At 43.9% G+C, this 20795-nt stretch overlaps 4 protein-coding genes across 6 annotated transcripts in view; 2 read left to right on the plus strand and 2 right to left on the minus strand.

Moving 5' to 3' along the window:
- Positions 1-218: 218 nt before the first annotated feature.
- Positions 219-4276, minus strand: LOC120815640 (putative oxidoreductase ZK1290.5). The gene is made up of 8 exons (XM_040170465.2): positions 3732-4276; positions 3035-3283; positions 2781-2866; positions 2007-2022; positions 1820-1911; positions 1414-1596; positions 1248-1307; positions 219-867 (listed from the first exon to the last, which is right to left on the minus strand). The coding sequence occupies exons 1-8, from the start codon at positions 3805-3807 to the stop codon at positions 772-774; spliced, it is 858 nt and encodes a 285-aa protein (XP_040026399.1). The 5' UTR covers positions 3808-4276; the 3' UTR covers positions 219-771.
- Positions 4277-4393: 117 nt separating this feature from the next.
- On the plus strand, positions 4394-6923 carry extl2 (exostosin-like glycosyltransferase 2). Its single transcript, XM_040170464.2, has 5 exons — positions 4394-4485; positions 4877-5340; positions 5468-5538; positions 5633-5748; positions 5874-6923. Exons 1-5 carry the CDS (start codon positions 4481-4483, stop codon positions 6271-6273), a joined length of 1056 nt encoding a protein of 351 aa, XP_040026398.2. The 5' UTR covers positions 4394-4480; the 3' UTR covers positions 6274-6923.
- A 142-nt stretch (positions 6924-7065) lies between these two features.
- parla (presenilin associated, rhomboid-like a) lies at positions 7066-14604 on the minus strand. Of its 2 annotated transcripts, XM_040170462.2 has the most exons (12): positions 14495-14604; positions 13779-14017; positions 10638-10868; positions 9751-9937; positions 9551-9655; positions 9352-9484; positions 9133-9228; positions 8822-8971; positions 8470-8540; positions 8288-8389; positions 7955-8052; positions 7066-7603 (listed from the first exon to the last, which is right to left on the minus strand). In XM_040170462.2, exons 3-12 carry the CDS (start codon positions 10715-10717, stop codon positions 7492-7494), a joined length of 1134 nt encoding a protein of 377 aa, XP_040026396.2. In that variant the 5' UTR covers positions 10718-10868; positions 13779-14017; positions 14495-14604; the 3' UTR covers positions 7066-7491. The 2 variants fall into 2 exon arrangements, with proteins under 2 accessions (XP_040026396.2, XP_077954773.1); XM_078098647.1 differs by lacking the exon at positions 14495-14604 and having other exon boundaries at positions 9133-9484; positions 13779-13915.
- The window catches only part of fgf12a (fibroblast growth factor 12a), a 29433-nt gene continuing 22556 nt past the window's right edge, over positions 13919-20795 (plus strand). The window contains exon 1 of one of the 2 annotated variants that reach the window (XM_040170470.2): positions 13919-14053. In XM_040170470.2, the coding sequence (XP_040026404.1) occupies positions 14035-14053 (19 nt within the window). In that variant the 5' untranslated portion in view covers positions 13919-14034. Of the gene's footprint in view, positions 14054-20419; positions 20717-20795 lie in introns of those variants that run through there. The other variant, XM_040170469.2, reaches the window with a different exon arrangement.

A 20795-nucleotide genomic window follows, 5' to 3' on the forward strand; every position in this document is an offset into this window, starting at 1 on the left:
AGTGCGTTTGGTCCGGTCAAATAACTGATCTAATCATGATACAAATAAATATATTCTATGACCTGTTCATAAAACATAATTCCAGTCGAGTCTTGGTTTGGCCTCAGTTGTGATAATTCAGTTGCAGGACATTTAAATTTCCACAAAGACACACTGATGCTACGGCCTCGGACCCAGTGGCACAAGACCTTCCCCCAATAAACCTGCAAGAAGACATGTTCACTTTGAATTTTATAACTTTTAATGTACTTTTACAGACCAGACATTGGTACAACCAAAATGTAACTTGACATCTTATATTGGGACATTTAATGTAAGTAGACTCCTTTAAAATCTCATTTCAACATTTTCGTGACATAGTATGCTATGACTGAGCACCACAAAAGAGATTTCTTATGTGGCCATTGAAATGTAAAACATTTAAGCTCTTAAACAGTTCTATATCATATCCATCTACTGCTGGTGTCTCGTCAGGTTTCAGCCTTCACTTCAACACAATAGTTCCTATATTATATATCGCTTTATTAAGTATGGTAGGCTCCCATATGTGGCCCAGGTACTCTATAAGAATCATATGAACATGTCCCCAAATCGGTATAATGTCAGGACAAGTACAATCTATGACCTAATATTACAAATAACTGCGTTAGCTGTAACCTCCGTCAAGGGGTGACACGCTGCTAATGAACACATTACTAATTCAAATCCTATTGACGTCTTAAGGCCGTCTGTGTTCGTCTCGGGAGGAGGTCAGTGACAATCTTGAGTTTGTTACTTTACTTTGGTCGGATCCCAACTCACATGTCTTCCATCATCCAAGCTCCCTAAAGCGGCCATGTCCGACTTCTCCAGCTGGAAGCCAAACACCTGAGTTTGGGGAGGAAAGAGGTGGAGGAGGTGAGAGGGTGATGAGCGGCTTCCACAGTAGAGGTTACGATGCAAGTAACAGTTGTTCACTACCTGTTTGCATGCCAAGAACCAACTAATGTTTATGGTCGCTAAATTTAACCCCCCCAAATATATTTTTAGTCAATACTTAAATAAAAAATGTCACATTTTTTATGAAGTTTCTCACTAATATTAAAATGATTTTGGAAGTTAGGCCCTGCTGTATTTCTCATTCTAACGCTACATTTGTGTAGATTTGCTTGATCCGTTCATCAAAACATAACGAATTCTTTAACATTCTATATTCAACACTTTTTTTGTTGATACAATCAAGCACAAAAAACTCATTTTTGTCTCACTTGGCAGTTTTCTTGAATCCTTTTCTTGTTGATGGATTTAGGGATTGTGACAACTCCATTCTGAGGCAGAGGGTAAGGGTTAGCGGCAGAGAATAAGCACAGCATTGCAGGAACATTTTTTTGTATTTTTTAGGACAATCAAACTTATGGCAGGAAATATCTGAACCTGAATACTCCAGCGGATGCAGATCTGAGCCGGCGTGCGTCCGTATTTTTGTGCAATCCGAAGAACGGCCGGGTCGTCGAGGACTTGACCTTTGGCCAGAGGACTGTAACCTTCAAATACAATCCCCTCCTGACGGCAGTACTCCATCAGGTGCTTGGGCTGCTGGAAAGGGTGGTACTCCACCTGGTGGGGGTCATATCATTGTCACGGGTACATCCTAGGAAGGTTTTTTGTTTAAGGCAGCTGAACATGTACTTGTATACTCCAACACTGCTGAATTCATGTTTAGAAGCATCTCATGTTGGAGAACACATGTGGAAATGTAGATTACTGTACATGAAGTTATTTTATGCAACAAAAATGCACATTTCATTTAATTGAAGGTTGTCTGGATAAATAAACCTACCTGGTTAACATGGGGCACGACACTGCAGTCTTCCTTCAACTCTTCCAGGTGATGGACCAAAAAGTTGCTCACTCCAATAGCAGAGCACAGCCCTGCGGTGACAAAGAGGAACGCCTCGTGCTCGCTACTATGTCACCTCTTCTATCCTTATTAACCGTTGTCCAACATTCCCTTCCATGATATGTACCTTCTTCATGCAGTTCCTCTAGAGCAGGGGTTCTTAACCTTTTCGACCTTGAGGCCCAATTTTTATAGTACAAAGTGGCCCGGGGCCCATTAAATATTAACACTGTATAGGTTTAATTGACTTCACTCTCGGTTTGATTTGTATTCAATAATAAACCAAATCCACTTATTGTTTAACAAGCAAAAAAAATTGTCAAATAAAATGACATGATAAAATGGGATCATCACAAAGACAATGCACATTTAGAGTTGTTTGTCAGTGACACGACAGACCTTTTCTGCATCTGCAGCCCAATTTCCTTCCTCTTAAAATATTCCACCGGCTTTCCCACAAGCATCGGGTGCTTGGTCTCTAGATGCCGCTGTAGTTTTGAGGGCTTGAGAGCTTCGTTGGACAGCATTAGCCCACACTCCACACACTGGGCTTTTGGCACTGCCTCTGTTCCTCCATTTACGAAACCGTATTTAATGAAGTCGAGATTGTATTTCCGCAAAAACTTTGTCTTCTGGGTGGGGGTATCGGCAGGACGTTCGTCTTCATTTTTTCTTTTTAAAAACGTATCCATTTTTGCTGCGAAGTAGACAGTCTTCTTCTCTGTGTATTGGCGCTTTTTAAACAACCGAGTGATGCATTACCGCCACCACATGGTCGAAAGCTGCACGCAGTCCCGCGGCCCTTGCGGCCCACAGGTGCAAAACTGAAAGTTTTTTGCGGCCCTCTAGGGGGCGCTGGTGGCCCAAGTTTGGGCCGCGGCCCTATGGTTAAGAATCACTGCTCTAGAGCTCTCCAGGTCTCGGCTCTCATCTCCCTGTTGGAGCGTCCAGGTTGCGTTGCCTCTGGCCAGTGCATCAGGTACAAATCTGAAAAATAGAGCAGGTGAGGATCTAAATGAAGACCACAAAACATAGAGGGACAACAAGTTGCAGGTAGTTTATGCGTCTCCCGTCAGAAGTTTAAAAAAAAGCTGGTACTGCAAAAACACGGATCGCTGTGGTTTCAGATGCACACGTCCTAATGAACCTTCCTACCAAAGTATTTTAACCCCATCAGGGAGCAGGAGTCCAGGCAGGCTTGCTTTGCAGCTTGGTATCCGTAGTCCCCGGGCCACAGTTTGTTGGTGACCCACAGGTCACTCCGTGGAATCCCACTCTCTCTGATGGCGTCGCCCAGTTTCTGCTCGCAGCCGTAGCGCTTTGCTGTGTCAATGTGGCGCACGCCACACTCTTTGAGCGCGTACACGACGGCATCGTGGGAGTATCCGCCATCATGCGAGGTGCCTGTAGCGTACGCAACAAAGTAACAAAATATAAGCCGGTAAAAGTTCAGTTCAATATTTTTCTTTTCTTGGATATTCCTAAACAGCATTACCAGGATGTTGACATATCTTTACAGAACATTCATAAGAAAGATTAAGAAGGAAAATATAGACGTGGATGCAATGTATTAGTTTAAATATCTAACTGCCAGAGCCAATTAAACGTGTTTAAACATTTATTTTTCTAGGACAAACGTTGACTGTCTCATTTAGCCTTTGGCACAAAAATGATGATGGTGCAAAACCCTTTTGGGTCCATTTTGGATTCTCACCTGAAAGGGTTATTAAAAAGATTAAAAAACATTATTGTCTTCTTTTTTGACCAAGGGGGTCTAGGAATAACAGTTAAAAACCATACACTGTGACCATTTGTTGATGCTTTTGTCTTACCAGTGTTTTGAGAAACTTACCTAATCCGAATATTGGAATCCGCAGGCCATTGGAAAGTGACACTGTTGGACAACTCTGGTTTGGTGCCAAGAGCATGTTCCTCTGGTCAATGCTGAGCAATCAGAATAACAACTGTCCTACGCTTTGCTCAAAGATACTACCTTTACAAATACTCGCAACTTAATAGTCTATACTAAAAATGAATACATGACAAAAACGGGATACTGACAACCCGAGCGCTAACGACACGTGTGCACCATGAAAGCGCAATGAAAACTAAAAACTAAAACAAAAACAAGCAAAGTTGAATTTAATGGGATTACCATAGCCTGGAACAACTGCAAGGTTAACCTTAGAAATGAGTTTCTCTTTTCCTCACCAATAGCGTTACCGTCTCTGTGGGCGGAGCTGTGCCTCCACGGGGAAACAAATCAAACGCCAGTCAGGCAGCTCAACAAAGATGGCGTCGGTGTCCAAAGGCCACGGAATGTGCGCAAATGAGTGAAAAATCAAATCAAATCAAATACTAAAACATAGCGAATGTAGACATACAGAACAAAATCTCGTTTTTCCGGGTGAGGGTGCTTGGACGTTTTCCCTGCCCCCCACCAACAATTTAGCAGACGCCCACTTCGGTTGGAGCTAACGGTAGTTTGCCGGACATATTTTCTTTCAGGCTCTTTGGTGTAAAGTCAGCCATGATGGCGACAACGTAAAGCGAGCGGGCCGCGTGCAGCGTCATCGCGGTGCCGTGTGCAGCGTCAACGCGATGAGGTGAGTTCAGACATATAGCATCACTTCTAACGTTAGGTGTAATGCTAAGTAACAGCGACGGTATGGATTTATGTATTTGCCCTACTTATTGATTACATGCATGGTTGGTCATCTTAAACACAACGTAATGTTAAATTCCCAACTCTTTTCCAATGACAACATCCAAAAAACATCCAGCTCAAAAAGTTGCTGAAACTTCCGCGACGTCGGCTCGTCTCGTCCTTAAGTCGCTTTCCCAAACATCGCACTATAAACACAGTAAATATAACTGTTATAGTAGGACTCTGTCTATTTTAAGTTAATTATTTGAGTTGGCAGCGTGTTAAAGACTCGGCCACGCGCCGTGAGGACACGAGCATAAACCGTCCCGTGTGCCCTTCGCGGGCTGCAGGTCCCCCCGATGCTTCTCGGGGCTCAGGCGAGCCCACCTCCTGTGGCCGATCCTGCTGCTGCTCCTGGTCGGCGCAGCCCTCACGGCTCTGCTGCCCCCTGCCGAGGAGGACCACGCAGGCATCGATGTCGCGGGAGTGCTGAGCAGGACGAGGTCCCAGAGGGACTATCCCGCCCGGGGCCCCCTCGGTGGTGGTGGCGGCGTCACGGAGGACGAGCAGCAGAGGTTCACCATCGTCATCCAAACGTACAACCGCACGGACGTCTTGCTCAAGCTCCTGAACCATTACCAGGCGGTGCCTCGCCTTCACCGGATCGTCATCGTGTGGAACAACATCGGGACGCGGACGCCGCTGGAGTTGTGGAACTCTCTGCAGCCTCATCCGGTCCCCGTGATCTTCAAGGAGCAGACAAGCAATCTGATGCGCAACAGACTCCAACCCTTCCCTGAGATCGGTACTGATGGTCAGTGCGTATTTTCACCTTCCAGTTGAGTCAGCGCTCTTCCATACGGACGGACCTTCTTTGTTGGGCCCGTTTTAACTTTTTCCAGTTGCGTTTGTTTTTTTTGTTTGTCCCTTTGATCCGCTAGCTGTGCTGATGCTGGACGACGACACGCTGGTCAGTGTTCCTGACATCAGTTTTGCCTTCTCTGTCTGGAAGGTAATGTAAGAATGTAAAGGCCGGTGATTTAAACTGCGTCACATTTTATCGATGTGATTTGACGCGAGCTCCCTCTCCGTCTTTGGCCCCACAGCAATTTTCCGACCAAATTGTTGGGTTCGTACCACGTAAACATGTCTCGACACCAGGAGGAGTGTACAGTTATGGCAGCTTTGAACTTCAGGACCCAGAAACATCTGGAGGCGACAAGTAAGACAGTTTCCTCCCAAAATGCATCTTATTGGCCTCTTGCGTGGTTTGTTCTTACTTTGAGGCCAACGCCACTTTTGTTTCGTTTTCTTCCTGTGCGTTCCATCTCGGTCCACTCGCTGCAGATACTCCATGGTCTTGATCGGTGCCGCCTTCTTCCACCGCCGCTACCTCCAGCTGTTCCGGGACCAGCCTCGGGCCGTCCACGCGCTGGTGGACGAGACCCAGAATTGCGACGACATCGCCGTTAACTTCGCCGTGGCGCTGTATTTGAGGGAGCACTCCGCCGGCAGCGTCGCCAAGCCCTCCGGGGTCTTCGTCAAACCCGTGGACCTCCGCAACCTGGAGAAGGACGCCAGCAGCGGGTACCAGGGTATGTGGCACCGGCCTGAACACCTGCTGCAGAGATCCTACTGCCTGAACAGGCTGGCGCAGATCTACGGCTTCATGCCGCTCTGCTTCTCCAACCTGATGGTCTCCCAGTTCGGCTTCCCGAGCTACGCCAACCACAAGGGTCGAGCTTGAGGAGCGATTCGGATTGAAGGGCGGCGGGACTCGAGGGACAGTCTGGTAGGTCTGCGTTTGAATAACAACACATGTCCGGGTTGACTGTCGATCCCAGCATGTGTAGGAAGCTCGATTTAAAATTTCACAGGCCAATTCTTTTCACGTTTTGATGACAAAAAGGCAGTGATGTTGCAGTGTTTGAGCACAAATTGAAATGTTTTTTTACATCAATAATTTGTCTGCATAAAGTCGTTTTTTTTTGTATTTTAGTACTGTGCATCTACAGGTCAATCACTGACAATCAATCTGATGAAACGGGAAGGTCATCAGTGTATTCTTACCAAAGCTGCCTTATCATAACTAGCAACCTTTCCTAGTCAGTAGGTGTTAGTCTGAGATCTGCTTTGACAGTTTTTAACCACGATTCACAGCGTTGAAACGGTTTCCAGTTGTTTAAGGAGAGGTTTGCCTCTGAGCTTGAACACCTACACGTTAAAGCTAATTGTTGAAGATGTTGGTATTTCGCCACCAAATGATTGCAGGGTTATTGTACACAGTCCGACAGTCTTAATGTCAGACAATCATTGTTTTTTTATGTGTGAACATATATCAACCTTGTAAGACGATCCTGTGACTGTTAAATAAAGCTGAGACATTTTTGCTCTGAACAGAAATTGTGGTTGAATTCCTAATTATAATACCAGTGAATGTTAAGCCTGGAAACAGGTGATTGGAGGTCAAGATCCTGAGAATCAGACTTTTCCTACTTGATAGAAATGAGTTAAGTTAAAAGGTAAATACCAAATTAACTCATTGTTAAAACTCCAGATTTAATGGCAACATAAGACGAGCCCACAGGACTGTGTATCACGTTGAATCACTGAACTGGTTTGTCCGTGCCGGCCTGTGCCGATTTTTTCCATAACGTGGACGTTGGTAAAAATCCAACATGAAGGCTAAAGGTTAAACATTGACAGATTATTCAGACCTGTATGGCACCAGGCGTTATCAGTCCTCACATTAAACATCTAGATTGAGAGACTTGACCTGTTTTTTAAACTTCAGGTCAGCGGTGCCCCAATCACCTTGAATGAAAAGCCGTATTTATCAATAAACAATAACACCAGAGTAACTCTTGGTGTCCCTGCGTGTTCTGGGGTAACGTCGTTCTCCAGTTCCTCCACGAAGGATTCAAGGAACCTCGCAGAATCTCATTGCGATCCGGGTCCACCACCATCAACCGCCGGGCCTCGATCCACCGGCCGCTGGAGAACGCATGTCATGCCACCGCTTCACCAGGGGCTCCCTCTTCCTCCAAATCAGCTTGTGACCATAGGACACGTACCATCTGTAGGACCACGGGGACGTTCAAATGTACTGACCGCAGATACTACAATATTGCATAATATTTTAAGCCATTTGAAAGGATTCATGCCGTTGTAGGTGGCATAAAGCTGAAGTTCCAGCAATATGTTAAAAAACATTCAATAAAACAGTTGAGAGTGAATAACGGAGAAAAAATGTAAGATTACTTCTTACAATTTAGACTGAACACAAACTTGTGTCTCCTAACTGCCTCTGTTGGACTTGGAGAATAATAATTAGGGACATTCCATTCTTCAATATTAAAAAAACAACAACTAACAAAACGTGTTTATCTTTGGTCGTTTACGATGTCGAAGGCGCATCGGCCACTCACATTCCAAAGAGGGCGCCGCCGAGGTGAGCTGCGTGGTCAAACAGCCGCCATCCCAGTATGAGCCCTGCTGTATCTATGGCAACGAGAGCTTTAAGCACCTAAAGGAAGAAAAGGGACAGGAACCTGGAGTTACACCAAAAGTGCTGGCCTAAACACACACACACACACACACACACACACACACACACAAAATGGACTTTAACATGGGAGCCATAACGTATTAAATGTATAAATTAACACTCATATTCACGTTACACTTCAGAGATGGTAGCTACATAACAAGAGGACTTTTTTTTTTTGTAAAGCACACATCACACACTTCCATTCCCTTACATTTCCTGCAGTGAAAGTGATCATGGGGAGGAAGATTATGCCCAGTTTAGCCTCTGGCATTTTTGCACACACTGCGGCCAGCACGGCCATGACGGCACCCGACTGAAGATCAAACAAAGGAGACAACATTGAGACTGCTGCACGTCTGTTGAGCTGTCGAAAGATTTGACCAGAAGCCTTACTGCTCCCAAGGACGGATGGAGACGTCCAGATGCTGCTTTACAAATGTAGCTCAGCATAGTGGAAATCACACCTGAAAACACACGATATGATCAATCAATACAATTTCATTCCGACTGGTTCCAAATGTGTTTAATACAAAGACTAATGATGCAATTCAGGACATAGAAAATACATCATGTTTACAGTAATAGATGCATCCAATTCAATGTTATTTATAATGTGTATTGCTTTAAACATTACACGCTGAAACTAAATAGATAAATTGATGATGATGATAAATTTGATGCTTTTTGAAGGCTGGATTCATAATCAATAACACACAGTACGGACCTTATTCTTTATTTAACTCACCGGCAGACAGGTAGACTGCAAGAAACTGTTCCCTGCCTAAGAGAGAGACAATTCCTGACGAGAACGTCCACAGGACATACATGTTGGCCACCATGTGGATGACGGAGTAGTGGCTGAATGAGGACAGGATCATGGGAAGGCACCGTGTTTCTGGAGCGACAAACAAACAAACAGAAGCAGACTAAATGGATCACCGTCACTGGATCCAGCCAACAATGGTCTTTTCTTTTTTTTTAGCCATGCATCCCTTCATGTCCTCGTCAAAGTACCTCGATGTATTTACTCAATATAAATAAAAGACTAGTACTCACTGGAGGCTGGGTTGGACGTGAAGTACTTGATCATGGTTCTTTGCATGGATGGGATTCGCCAGCAACACAGGACTACAGCGTTTACAGCAATGATGCCTGGAAAACATGGACGCAGAAAGCTCGGGACAATGAAGACATGTGGGACTGTTTCAAACACATGGCCGTGCAATATTAAGGAACACAGTGACAGCATGTGTGTCTGTCTGCAAAATAAGTCACCGGTAACGGTCCTCTGCCCCTCTGTGAGGCTGCTCCAGAAGTCGTCCACCATAGACAACAGGAGGAGAAGCTGCTGCTGGAAGCCCGACAACTGGTTCCACCAGTCGTGCCAGTACGCCATGTCCTGAGAGCCCTGCGGCACACGAAGGGGTTTGTCGAATCGTTCCTTGCGAATGAGCGCGTGTCATTAGAAGCTCACCTGCGAGAGCTTTTCTGACTCCTCTGCCTCTTTTGCATTCTGGACTCTGGACTTCAGCGTCTCGTACTGCAGGATGGCCGCTGCACCAAAGGAGAAACCTGTAAACTGACATGGAGTCAGATCGCAAAAACCAAACGACCATCCGAATGTCCCAAGAGTGAATCAATCCTCATCCCGGTGGAATAATTAAGAGGACCTACCCCAACTGTGAACATCAGCGGTTTGAAGAGCGGCGGCCGCGGGACCTTGATAGGCGGCGGGGGTCCCGGCGGCGTGCCAGCCTCAGAAGGGGTGGCCTTTGAGTCTCTGGTGACATTTCCTTTATTTGGATCCGGCCTTCTGGCCTCGCGACGGAAACCACACGTCTGTTGGTCACGTGCGTTCAGTCTGCCGGTGAACAGTATTACGTCATAGATCAACAGAGGCGAACTATACGCAGTGGAAAAGCTTGTAAACTTATTGTTTGTAAAGCTGGAACCTATTCTTATTAAAAACATTGACTACGGTTTGGTTTTTCAAAGTTATAAGTTGTGACATTGTTGTTCAGTTCCCTCTAAAACTGAAACCTATTCAGTTTACTCTCATCAAACCTCCATAACAGACGGAATATTTGGCATTTTTGTGAAGAACAACGATGACAAGAATCCCAATATAAACTAATTGGTTGTTTTTCGTATTATTTTGGACAGTGTTTCAGTCATTATGATCAACAACCCTCTTCGTGTTTAGCATCACCCGTGGGAGTGATGTAACTTCAGCGTTTCCACGTCGTGCTAATGGCCACAAGTGGAAGCGCTTCCTTAAGAAGCCCCTCAGCGTGATGCACAACTCAGATCAGATATATATGCGTTTCTGCTGAAGACAAATACACATGCCGCGTTGTGTTCTTCCACTATAGACTATAAACAGATGAAATAAGTGACGTAAGTTAGCTTTGTGCTGCAGCCCCGTGGATGCCTTCGCAATGACAGTGGGAACGGTTAGCTAACCACACACACACACACACACACACACACACACATACACAAACACGTCCTGCCAACGTTATTGTGGTTAACACAACCCCCCTGCGGACTAAACCTCTCACCTGGTTGCTCGTGGGGTGCTGTTGGTGGACCTGAGGAACTCTATTTTAGCCCATTTCATTACGCATCCTCTCCACGCCATGTTTGTGATGACCTCCTGCCTGAAGCCCCGCCCACTGATGCTGCGTTCATGGACTCTTCTGAAACCTCCGACGTCTGAGTTCCACTTGAGAGTTGTCGGTGTGGCAAAGATTAAGCAGGACTACCTTTTAGGGGAGCGGACGTTATATTACCTGCAAAATACAAATATGTTGTTATGTATTTATTTAATTAATTAGTTAATGCAACCTCAATGCACAATTACAAGCAGGTTATACCCAGTGTACATACATGTACCTGAACATCCTCCTATAGCTGTAGTAACTTCAATTAACTCATTATGGTCCAATGTTAGAGTAGAAATGTGTCTTACATATTATTTTTGTGATTTATTTTACTAGTGTGTGTGTATCTCATGGCTTTTTTGGGTGCAATGCCCGCCTTACTGTTGATTTTTGGTATTGAACTCCCTCTTTTTCGTTGAGTTTAATGTATTTCAAAGGCCCATCTAATGAGGAGCAGTGCAAATTAGCTTAGGTTATCAATGCTGTGGTACGTTGCATCGTTTTATCTGACAAACTTGTTCCTATGAAAAGATGGAAGCGAACACTTCACTTCCCTCTAGTGGCGCATCAAAATATTTCTTCAGACGCCAGTGAAATGGTTGGTGATAAGAAAATAAAATTTCAATTTTGTGCTATTTTAAACCTCAATTTGACTTTATTTCAGAGGGAAATCATAATTAAATCATTTTACTTATTTAATAGCTCGTGGCCATGCAGAACCTTTGACACATTTTAACACAATCTGAAACACACGAATAAATAGTAAAGGTAAAGCTCTGTGAATTCCATTTGATTGCTTCAGTTTAATGGTCAAGTTTAATGAAAAAGTTGTCTCAATGTAATGACTCGGGCATTGGAATGGGAGAGAAGCATCGTAAGTAACAACGGTGCCTTCATGCTATGAAAAGTCACACATTTCTGTGTTTTAGGTTTAACTTAATAGTCAAATTACACATTAAGGGGGGCTGCAAACAAACAGTATTGATTGTACTGCTATTGGCATCGTTACAAGTTCCACAAACTCTTGACAAGCTTGCCAGTGGTGCCAGAAATAGGTGAAGACGGTAGACTTCACAGTGAGAAGGCTGCACTGCAGTGTCTGCAGAGTACAGGCCTCTGCTCCCGTACAATATCTGCACTGGACTTGCTCGGCTATTTAAGCTGCAGAACTCCTCAATAGATAATGAAACAAGCAAAAGGGGGGGGAGGTAATTCATCTTAACTGAGCCGGACGATGCATCCAGTGGACACGTTATAATAAAATATCCCCTCTGCGAGACAATATGTAGTTATATAGAAAAGTGTGGGGTTTTCAGGGTAAAGATAACAGTATACAAAGACAGAAGAGGAACCCAAGGACACGCTGCCATGTGACGTGATATCCTATGGGTGCAAGGCCGGGGCAAGGGAGGACAGGGAGATTTAGGAAGGCAGGACGGGGAGCAGGTGGGAGGGTGAGAACAGAGAGGTGAAGGGAGGGATGACAGTGAAAGAAGTGAGTAATAGGTGTGGTCAGGTGTGGAGGCCAAAAAGACGACCAGAAAGGGAGGATGAGAATCCTAAACATTTGACTTCATAAGTTAATTCAGGGAAAAGCTGTCTGGATTTGGGATCAAAGAGCCCTGCAACGCAACAACACAACTCTCTCACAAACACACAACGTGTCTCTCTGAATCTGTAGAGGACTATAGGTTATTTTCTACCATTGCAGTGCATTTTTTTTCCCAACCAGAGGTGTCTTCTTTCAGGTCCCCCCATTGATTCGCTGTGAATTGACGCCAGCCAGGATTTGCCTGTGTCGGCAACAGGGTGTGGGTCATGTGACAGGAGTTATTTGGATTGAGAACGACTTGTCATTCATGTAGGACACTCATTTATCTTTCTGAAATTACAGTATGTCTATAAAGAGAGAATAATAAGGACACTATGCCGTTCCGCTGCCTCATTTGTGATTCGGATCCACAGGCAGACGCACGCTGCTGAGCGTCATTTGGCCTTGAGGCTTCTGTTTCAGCACAATGGATAGACGCATCTTATGTGAGCAGCACAGACTTTTTATACCCCGAGAGGAAATTCTAGCTGTTATCATAGAGTCCCATCAGAATGCTGACGGTGAGCTTTCCATGATGCTGATCAATGGGCCGGTTGGATGACACCACACTGTGGCTTGTTTTCTGTTTTGTTCCTGCGTAGATGTTGAGACCTAGTGGTCTGTGATTGTGTTATTCTTTGCAAAAGTATTACAATGGAAGAGTCAGCTCATTCAGAATGCACAGTGCCTTGACTGTATATGTTAGACTGCAGGTAACAGGCACAAGAAAAAGCAAGATATTCAGGACAGAAATATAAATTTCTGATTCGTTCATTAAATATTGATGTCCCTCAGCAAAATATCATCTACCTTTACAGGATGGTGAAGTAACTTTGCAAGGTCTGTGGGCAGCAGGTTTGTGAAGACTGGAAACTGTTTATTGTTCATTTTTCATTGTGGCAGGTGCAAACTGTAGCATGTTACAGATATTGAAATAGACCTGACACCCTATTGCTAAAAATGACAATAGTTGTGCCATTTTATAAACCTGTAAGTTTGCCAATTTGGTTTCAAAATCTTAGACCAGAGGGTGGGATGGACCATCCAATTATTGAGTTTTCTGTATCATTTTAAAGTGTTTTATGAGTGATTCGTGTGGTTTCTTTTTAAGACATTAACCTGAAATGTCTACCCAGCATTCTATTGCATTAATGTGTGGTGTCTTGAATGGCCCAATAACAAACATTATGAAAAATGCATTTGATAAACTGGAATAAAAACTAAAATATATTTTGAAAAAACCCAGCCTTGATCAGGCTTTAGCTATGATAAAAATCTACAAGCTTGCTGGTTGAGGAAATGAAAAACTGGCATTGATTCAGCCCAACAGTGACAAAAACATCTAGGACTCCTGCATCAATGAACACCCCGCATCCACACACACGCACACGCACACACACACAGACACACACACACACACACATTCCCAGCCCTCCCCGCTTATTTACCTGAGCCCTCAGTCCACCTTACTCAGAAACTCTTGCGAACACGGAGGGCTCTGCGTCCAGCGTCGCTTTCGTGCCTCTGTTTTAGGGAGGACGGGTCCCAGAAGGAGCTCATCCTGCGAGCTCTTACTTGAAGCAAGCAACTTGCCTCCCCGCTGGCTCTGCCGTCCCGGCTGAAGAAGCGAGCGCGCACCTCCTCCAAGCGCAATTCCGGGTGCCCACGTCGGCAACACCGCCAACTTCTGCACCGCAAGGCGACATGGGGGATAAAAACGCCGGTAAGGAACTTGCCCGCGCTTGTGTATGAATAAGTTATGAGCTTGTCATCGTTGCCTTTTTTTGTGCCAGACTGCGGAACACAAAACAGCCTCAACTTTGTTGCTGTGTGTGTGTGTGCGCGCGCGCAGCAGCGCACCATATGGGACAGAGTTGTGCTGCACTTTCATACACGGTGTTATCGATCGCGCGCGCGCGCGGTGCAACGCGTATTGTCAGAATCACTACGGGATGTCGGACATGGTCCAGCATTCCTTGGCAATAAATGATCCCGGTTCCTGATTCCTGACATCATCACCGTTAAACCGGCCACATCCGCACGTGTTCCGGTGCCGCAGCGCGGTGCTGATGCTGCTGTGGCCCGGCTTCAGTAGCGAGGTCTAAACCGCGCTATATCCTATTCAAAAAGACACGTTAAAACACGCTCATGATGTGTAACTCACGCAAACATTAGGCCCGCATTACGGAGTCCTCGCTCCCAGCCCCGCGCGAGGAAAACGTCTTACAGTTTTTCTGCTATCGGTGCTGTCAGCTGATTTGGGCCAAAACTGCTGACGCTACTGTTTTTTCTCGGCTATACAAATGGCGCTGCTCCCCGCGAGGCGGGGGCGTCTGTGCGGCCTCGGCGATCAGCATGCGTGCTGTTGACAAAGCTTTTCAGCTAAAAGGCTGTAGAGGCTGTTGTTTGGAGGGTGTAGAGTTTTCTGCAGGAACAGCTACGCCTCCCTATGTTTACGCATCCTAAACGTTGTTTGTGTTGTCAGTATGGTATAATGTTGCACTGGTTACAGCGTGAGTCAAGGATGTCACCCTTTTTACACAGTGGCCTCCTTTGAGCAGGGTAACCTCCTCCCTCCTGTTCACCCTGATCTATTTTACCCAGAGTTTGAAGTGAGAGCAGAAATGCTGCAGCATGATTTGGAAGTTTTGGGGGACTCACCTACGTCCGCTGTAAATCAACCCTTCTTCTATACTCTTTGGGAGAGTTTGAAGTTTTCACTGCATGCTTTGCTGTCTCGCACGACATGCTCTATTCCTGTATTCTCAACGCTTCACAACCATGTCCCCGTGTTTTATAAGAGCAACTTTAAATCTGTGTTATCCAAATGGACGTAATCCGTCTTTTAGTCTCCGTTTGGCAAAACCTTTTCCATCCCAAATGCACTCAAACAATGGGATAATAAATAAATACATGAATAAATCCAGGCCAATTATGACGATACAAATCAGGTGAATCAGGGTTGATATTCCCAATTAAAAACCAACAATGCTCACTCGATAAATTACATCTGCGTGACCTCGTATGTCTCTCCCAGTGTATCTGGTGTGATGGGCAAAAGGATACTAAGCCATTTATTTCCCATTTTCGGTTGTATTCATCCTGTTATAGTCGTGGTATGCTTAGAATATCTGTTTGTTTGGGTGTCAGTTGTGTTAGTATGTTTCCTGAAGGGTTCCCCTGCGTCAAAAGCTTGTTTTAACGACACAACACTGTATGCACAGAAGGATGGATAAAGCACATTTCTCACAGAGTTAGTGGTCTGATGTACGCGACGTCCTTCATGTGCACTTCACAAACACACAGCTGTTCAGTGCTGCTGATTCATTTCTACCTTTTCTCCGTTTCCTCACCTTTAAATCCCCTCTTTACTCGGCTGGCACACAACAGCAACCTTTTTACCTCTCATTTCTCCACATACTTGCATTCTTGGCTATTGCATGATTTGATGGTTTCTCCTTTCTCAAAGTTCCGCTTTTCGGCTTCTGTCTTTCTTTTTTTCCGTGTGCGAGAAGGGAAAGAGCGAGTTGCCTTTCAAATACTGTGGTGCTTTACATGTTTTTTCTCGAAGCAAATGTATCCATCATTCAATTACAAAGCTGTTATAGATAAACAATATCTATTCTGCTTATATGCAAAACTTGTAACTTACTTCTGACTCTTTTAAAATACCCCGGCGATGTTTCAGATTTTTTGTGCATTTTTGTGTAAATGTGAGTATAGAATCTGTCACATCACAGTAACACAATTATGTACAAAACAGACAGGTTCAATAATACACATGAGGTACTTAAGAATTGAATGGCAAACAGTAAACAACACGCTGGGTATAGTGTTATTGACCTAAATACCTGATGTCCAAATATTTTTCAGAAGGTGACTCATAACGTTACTCGATACTTCAGCTTTTAAATGATTGAGTGGCTTTTTTATGTGTTTTGTAATAATCAGTTCTACTGTGGGCTGTAAACACTTAAAAAAACTGAGTCATCCTCACAGTAATGTTACATATGCACTTATAAGTAGTTATCAATATGCTTGATATATATTATATAATATTTCAAATGTATTTTCCTATCTAACGTTTAAAAAAAGGATTGGTCGACATCACTGTTCTGTACATAGTGCAGATTGTATTTGTGCTTTATACAAAAAAAGTTATATTAAGCGGAGTAAGACATCTAATGTAAAATGCGGTTTTAATGTTCCCACCTTATACAAAGAACAGATGTCGTTATCAGAATTAGAAATAGCTTTATTGACAACGTATACGTACACATGCATGGAACTTTACATGTGTTTTATTTCCCGCAACGTTTGCGCAGCACAATCGCGATGCATTTCTACACAAAACATTCCAAACTGCAGCATGACTCAAAGCTGGTATCTCTTTACAAGGTGAACATTCTAACCTTGCTTCTGTTGACAGACAATACAGGAAGGTGAAATGAGAGCTGGCTTGTTTCGCATCTTTCCACAGTGTCATCACAGACAGGTCTGAGTTTGCTCAAATACATGCAAGACATTACGAAAACACGCTGAGTGAATGAAGACAGGTTCCCCACGAGGTGTCATGTGGGGTCTGAAGCTAAGAAAAATGTGTGATTGGATGGGGGGAGATTTTATGACTGAAATTGGAACTACCAAAGCTGTATTTTTTGTTGGGGATGCAGTTAAAATCTTTGTGAACCTTGTCCTCCAAACGCGCAGTCACCAAAGTCCAAACAGGAGAAGAGAGGAACCGATAAAGCATTGGAACCGTTGTCAAAGCATTTTGCTGACCTGAAATAAACACATATTTCCCTCCAAAATAATGGACTCTGCTTGTGGTGCTCAAAGCAGAATACATTTCAAAAATACAACAGCAATGATTCCTTTGAGAAATCCCAACCCGAATACTTAAAATAATCCAGAGCAGTATCATGTATCACCGAGGGCAAAGAAGCGTGCATGTATAGTATCTCGTCTACGTCTGCTTATCAGATTGTTTTGCACTAAAAGTTCTAATTCAATTTGAAAACAATTTTCCTAATTCACACAAGAGTCATGTAAGTGTTTCGTATGGACAAGGGTGACTGTGGGTGAGTGGGGAGCACAGTCGTCCTCCAATCAGAGGGTTGTCGGTTCGATCCCAGGCTCTGCTAACCCGCATGCCGATGTGTCCTTGGGCAAGACACTTAACCCAACATGGCTCCTGTAGCTGCGACTACAGCGTGTGGATGGTAGTTACTGATGGGCAGGTGTCACTGTCTGTGGTTCTCCCGTCATCAGTGTATGAATGGGTGTGAATGGGTGAATGATGTCATGTAGTGTTAAAGCGCTTTGAGTGGTCGGAAGACTAGAAAAGTGCTAAACAAGTACAGACCATTTACAAGATATTTATTGAATTACCAAAAACAGGCTACAGTATATCCTGACAGAGACATGAAATGCCCCTTAAGATGGTAATAGATTTTGGCCGTGCTGACAGTGGCAAGGTCTTTGATCCATCTATATTTGTAAGAAGGAAGAAATATCTGCAGCCAAACTATAGGTATCGCACACCAAACAATATGGATTAATAAATAGATGAAAGTATGACAAAAAACTGTCATTTTGACATTGGGGTGTGCTGTCCCTTTAAGCCCTTTATATACATCTGTATAGATGTATATATACATCTATATTATTCAGTCTGCAATTCATGTCCAAATTGAAGTAAAATTGAATTTGTGCATGAATTGTATTAGAGCATGTATTTCAATGCCCTCTGTGCCACCTTTTCTTGTTTATCCTCTTTCTTTCTCTTCATGGGGAGTGATATCTGTGACTGGGTCTGACGCCAGCTCCCTCCCTCCCCATTCCCTCCTTCCACCTATTCTCTCTTTACACCTCTGTGACCCTTCCTTATTTGCATGAATGCTGTTGTCAAAGCATTTTGCTGACCTGAAATACCTCTTTATGTACTTTGTACTGTTTATAACACATTGTGAGGGTAGTTGGTGCAATATAGGTGCAAGGTCACGTGAGCAAAAGAAAACATAAGACATCTGTACTTTAAGTGCAGTGATGTGTTAAATGAATACTGCAGAGGATGTTGTGCAGATCATCTTTGTTTGTGCCACACATGACGTCCAGACACTGGTGCTTGTCTCTGAATGCTTTAGGACAAGTGTTTTTTTATCACATTCTCTCTCTTTCTCTCTTTGCTTCATGGTCAAATTTCTCTGCTCGTTAATCCAAGAGATTTATTATGTAATGGCTCCCCCCAGAGTACAGTTGCACATAGTTTTGCTTTTCTGACAACTTGGTCATCATTCGTCATTTGCTGGGCCAAAATTTTTAACTTGATTAGTAAAAAAAAATATGTCTTTAGAAGAAAATGAGACAGTAAACGGCCCACAGTGCATATTGAATCACGTTTGACTCATCTGAATGGATTATTCTAAGTTTAGTTCTAAAGGGTTGTTTTTATGTGATGCCGTAACAATTTGTGTCTTATTGTTGATCTCATTCAATTCCTAAAACTATTGAACTATAAGTTTAAAATAAACACCTTTAAAAGGTTCATGTTGTGAGATTAATCTCACTTACTTCTTTCTCATAAGTATGATTTTTAATTAAAGAAGGTGTCTGTGGTAAAATAAAGCATCTCAATGTTTGTTTTAATTCTATTTCATTGTTCTTGTACATGATACCACCCCCTTTGAAATTCTAAATCAATTTTTACAGAGAACGTGCTTTATATTAACGGCAAATACTACATCTTATTGTTTCTGTTTTCACCATATAAAGTGCATTTGAGTTTAAAGCGCTGTCCAAATAAAATGTCTCATCATTATCATAATTTTTTTATTATGCTCTACTCTATTTTTACTCTACATTTATCTGAGAGCTTTGATCATCAAAAGGTTATGCTCTTTAATTGAAAAAAATATGTTGAAAAATTATATTGTTTCGTTGCAGATAAAAATAAAATGATCTTCATCTTGACTATACACTGAAATTCTATCGGCATATGTACAGTATATTACATTTATTATTAAATATCAGTAGTGGTAATCCAACGTTTTTTGCTATATTTTAATGCAATACAATACTAATATGCAACACAGTGCACACTTTTACATAACATTTCCCTTTTACTTATAGTACTTCTACCGTGTATTGCTGCTACTTTTACGTATGTTGACTGTCAACAAGTGAAAACTATACATTTGTCTCTTCAACAGGATACGTTTCTGATCCACTATCCAATCCAATCCGTTTTATTTATAAAGCACAGTTTAAATGAACACAAAGGTTCCCAAAGTGCTGTACAATAAAATAAACACAATAAAACATAATAAATAAATAAAACGACGGTCCTCCTCAGAAAAAATATCTGTGCACATAAAATCAACAACCTACATAAGCCAAAGAAAAAAGGTACATCCACTATGGATATAAAAGGTACACGGACCTGGTCACTATCTTCCGTCATATCACACGAACCCATTTTTAAGTCACGCGTGCTTAGTGGTAACTGATGTACCAAAGAGAGACATTCTGTTCCACTTTCATGGCCTCGTGGTGAACGCACATCTGCCGCACTGGTCGGACACGGAGGTGAACGCTGTTGGCATCACGCGCCTTCATTACGCACCGACGGAGCGCTGAACAGTTTCATCGCGTAGTATTAGCTACGTCAGTAGTAGCTGACGTAACGCACTGCGTTACCCGCGTGTCCCCAAAGGATCTGGGGTTAAAAATTGTACCAAAAAAAAATAACAGTGGCTCCTGGACTTCAACATCTGTGCAGCCACCGTCGGCTCGTCGCCAAAACTGTCCGATCCGCGGCCCGTCACATTTACCTCTGCAGTTCAACTTTGGCATGCATGCACTCTCTCCCTCCCCTCTCTCTCCCTCTCTCTCTCTCTTTCCTCTCTCGAAGGAGGAGAGGGGTGCACCCTTTGACAGCACATTGTAACGTCCTTGCAATTGCCTTCCGTGGCGGAAGAGGAGTGTTCCGTGCAGAGCGCGAAGGACCGCCGGTGGACGAGAAGAGGATAGGAGAGGGAGAGAGAGAGAGAGAGAGAGAGAGGGGGGTGGGGTGGAGTGGGGCTGGGGCGGGGGGAGGGGAGGGAGCACTCAAGATGCCTGGTTTTAGCGTAATTTGTCCTGCAGACTGTGCCCTTCCGGCTTTTGGAGGGCTACCGCGAGCCTGTAGCGAGAGGCTGGCCGGCCGGCTACGCTATGCTGCCTGACCCTGCCGTGCCGTTGTCATAGCGCTGTCCGATTGTTTGGATTGAGGGAGGCTGCCACCAACCCAAATCAATGAGGATTCTGAGGCCATTCCTTCAGAAAGGAGCGCATATGCTGCAGTGTTTCTGTGGACAACGATCGAAGTCGACCACTATACCCGACGGTGAGAGACAACACGTTTAGCACCATAGCTTCACCAGCTACATTCGCTTTGCATGCTTTCTCTCTTGGGTGATGGAAAG

This window comes from Gasterosteus aculeatus, chromosome 3 (assembly GCF_964276395.1).
Source record: "Gasterosteus aculeatus chromosome 3, fGasAcu3.hap1.1, whole genome shotgun sequence".
NCBI classification, from domain to species: Eukaryota; Metazoa; Chordata; class Actinopteri; order Perciformes; family Gasterosteidae; genus Gasterosteus; species Gasterosteus aculeatus.

Coding starts and splice junctions, on each gene's coding strand:
- LOC120815640 (XM_040170465.2), bottom strand. CDS start 3,807: ATGCTCTTGGCACCAAACCAGAGTTGTCCAACAGTGTCACTTTCCAAT. Junction 3,284..3,731: donor GATTCCAATATTCGGATTAG/GTAAGTTTCTCA, acceptor CGTACGCTACAG/GCACCTCGCATGATGGCGGA. Junction 1,597..1,819: donor TCGTGCCCCATGTTAACCAG/GTAGGTTTATTT, acceptor GACCCCCACCAG/GTGGAGTACCACCCTTTCCA.
- extl2 (XM_040170464.2), top strand. Junction 5,539..5,632: donor TTGCCTTCTCTGTCTGGAAG/GTAATGTAAGAA, acceptor TTGGCCCCACAG/CAATTTTCCGACCAAATTGT. Junction 5,749..5,873: donor GAAACATCTGGAGGCGACAA/GTAAGACAGTTT, acceptor CACTCGCTGCAG/ATACTCCATGGTCTTGATCG.
- parla (XM_078098647.1), bottom strand. CDS start 10,717: ATGGCGTGGAGAGGATGCGTAATGAAATGGGCTAAAATAGAGTTCCTC. Junction 8,972..9,132: donor CACGTCCAACCCAGCCTCCA/GTGAGTACTAGT, acceptor TTGTCGCTCCAG/AAACACGGTGCCTTCCCATG. Junction 8,390..8,469: donor TCCATCCGTCCTTGGGAGCA/GTAAGGCTTCTG, acceptor TTTGATCTTCAG/TCGGGTGCCGTCATGGCCGT.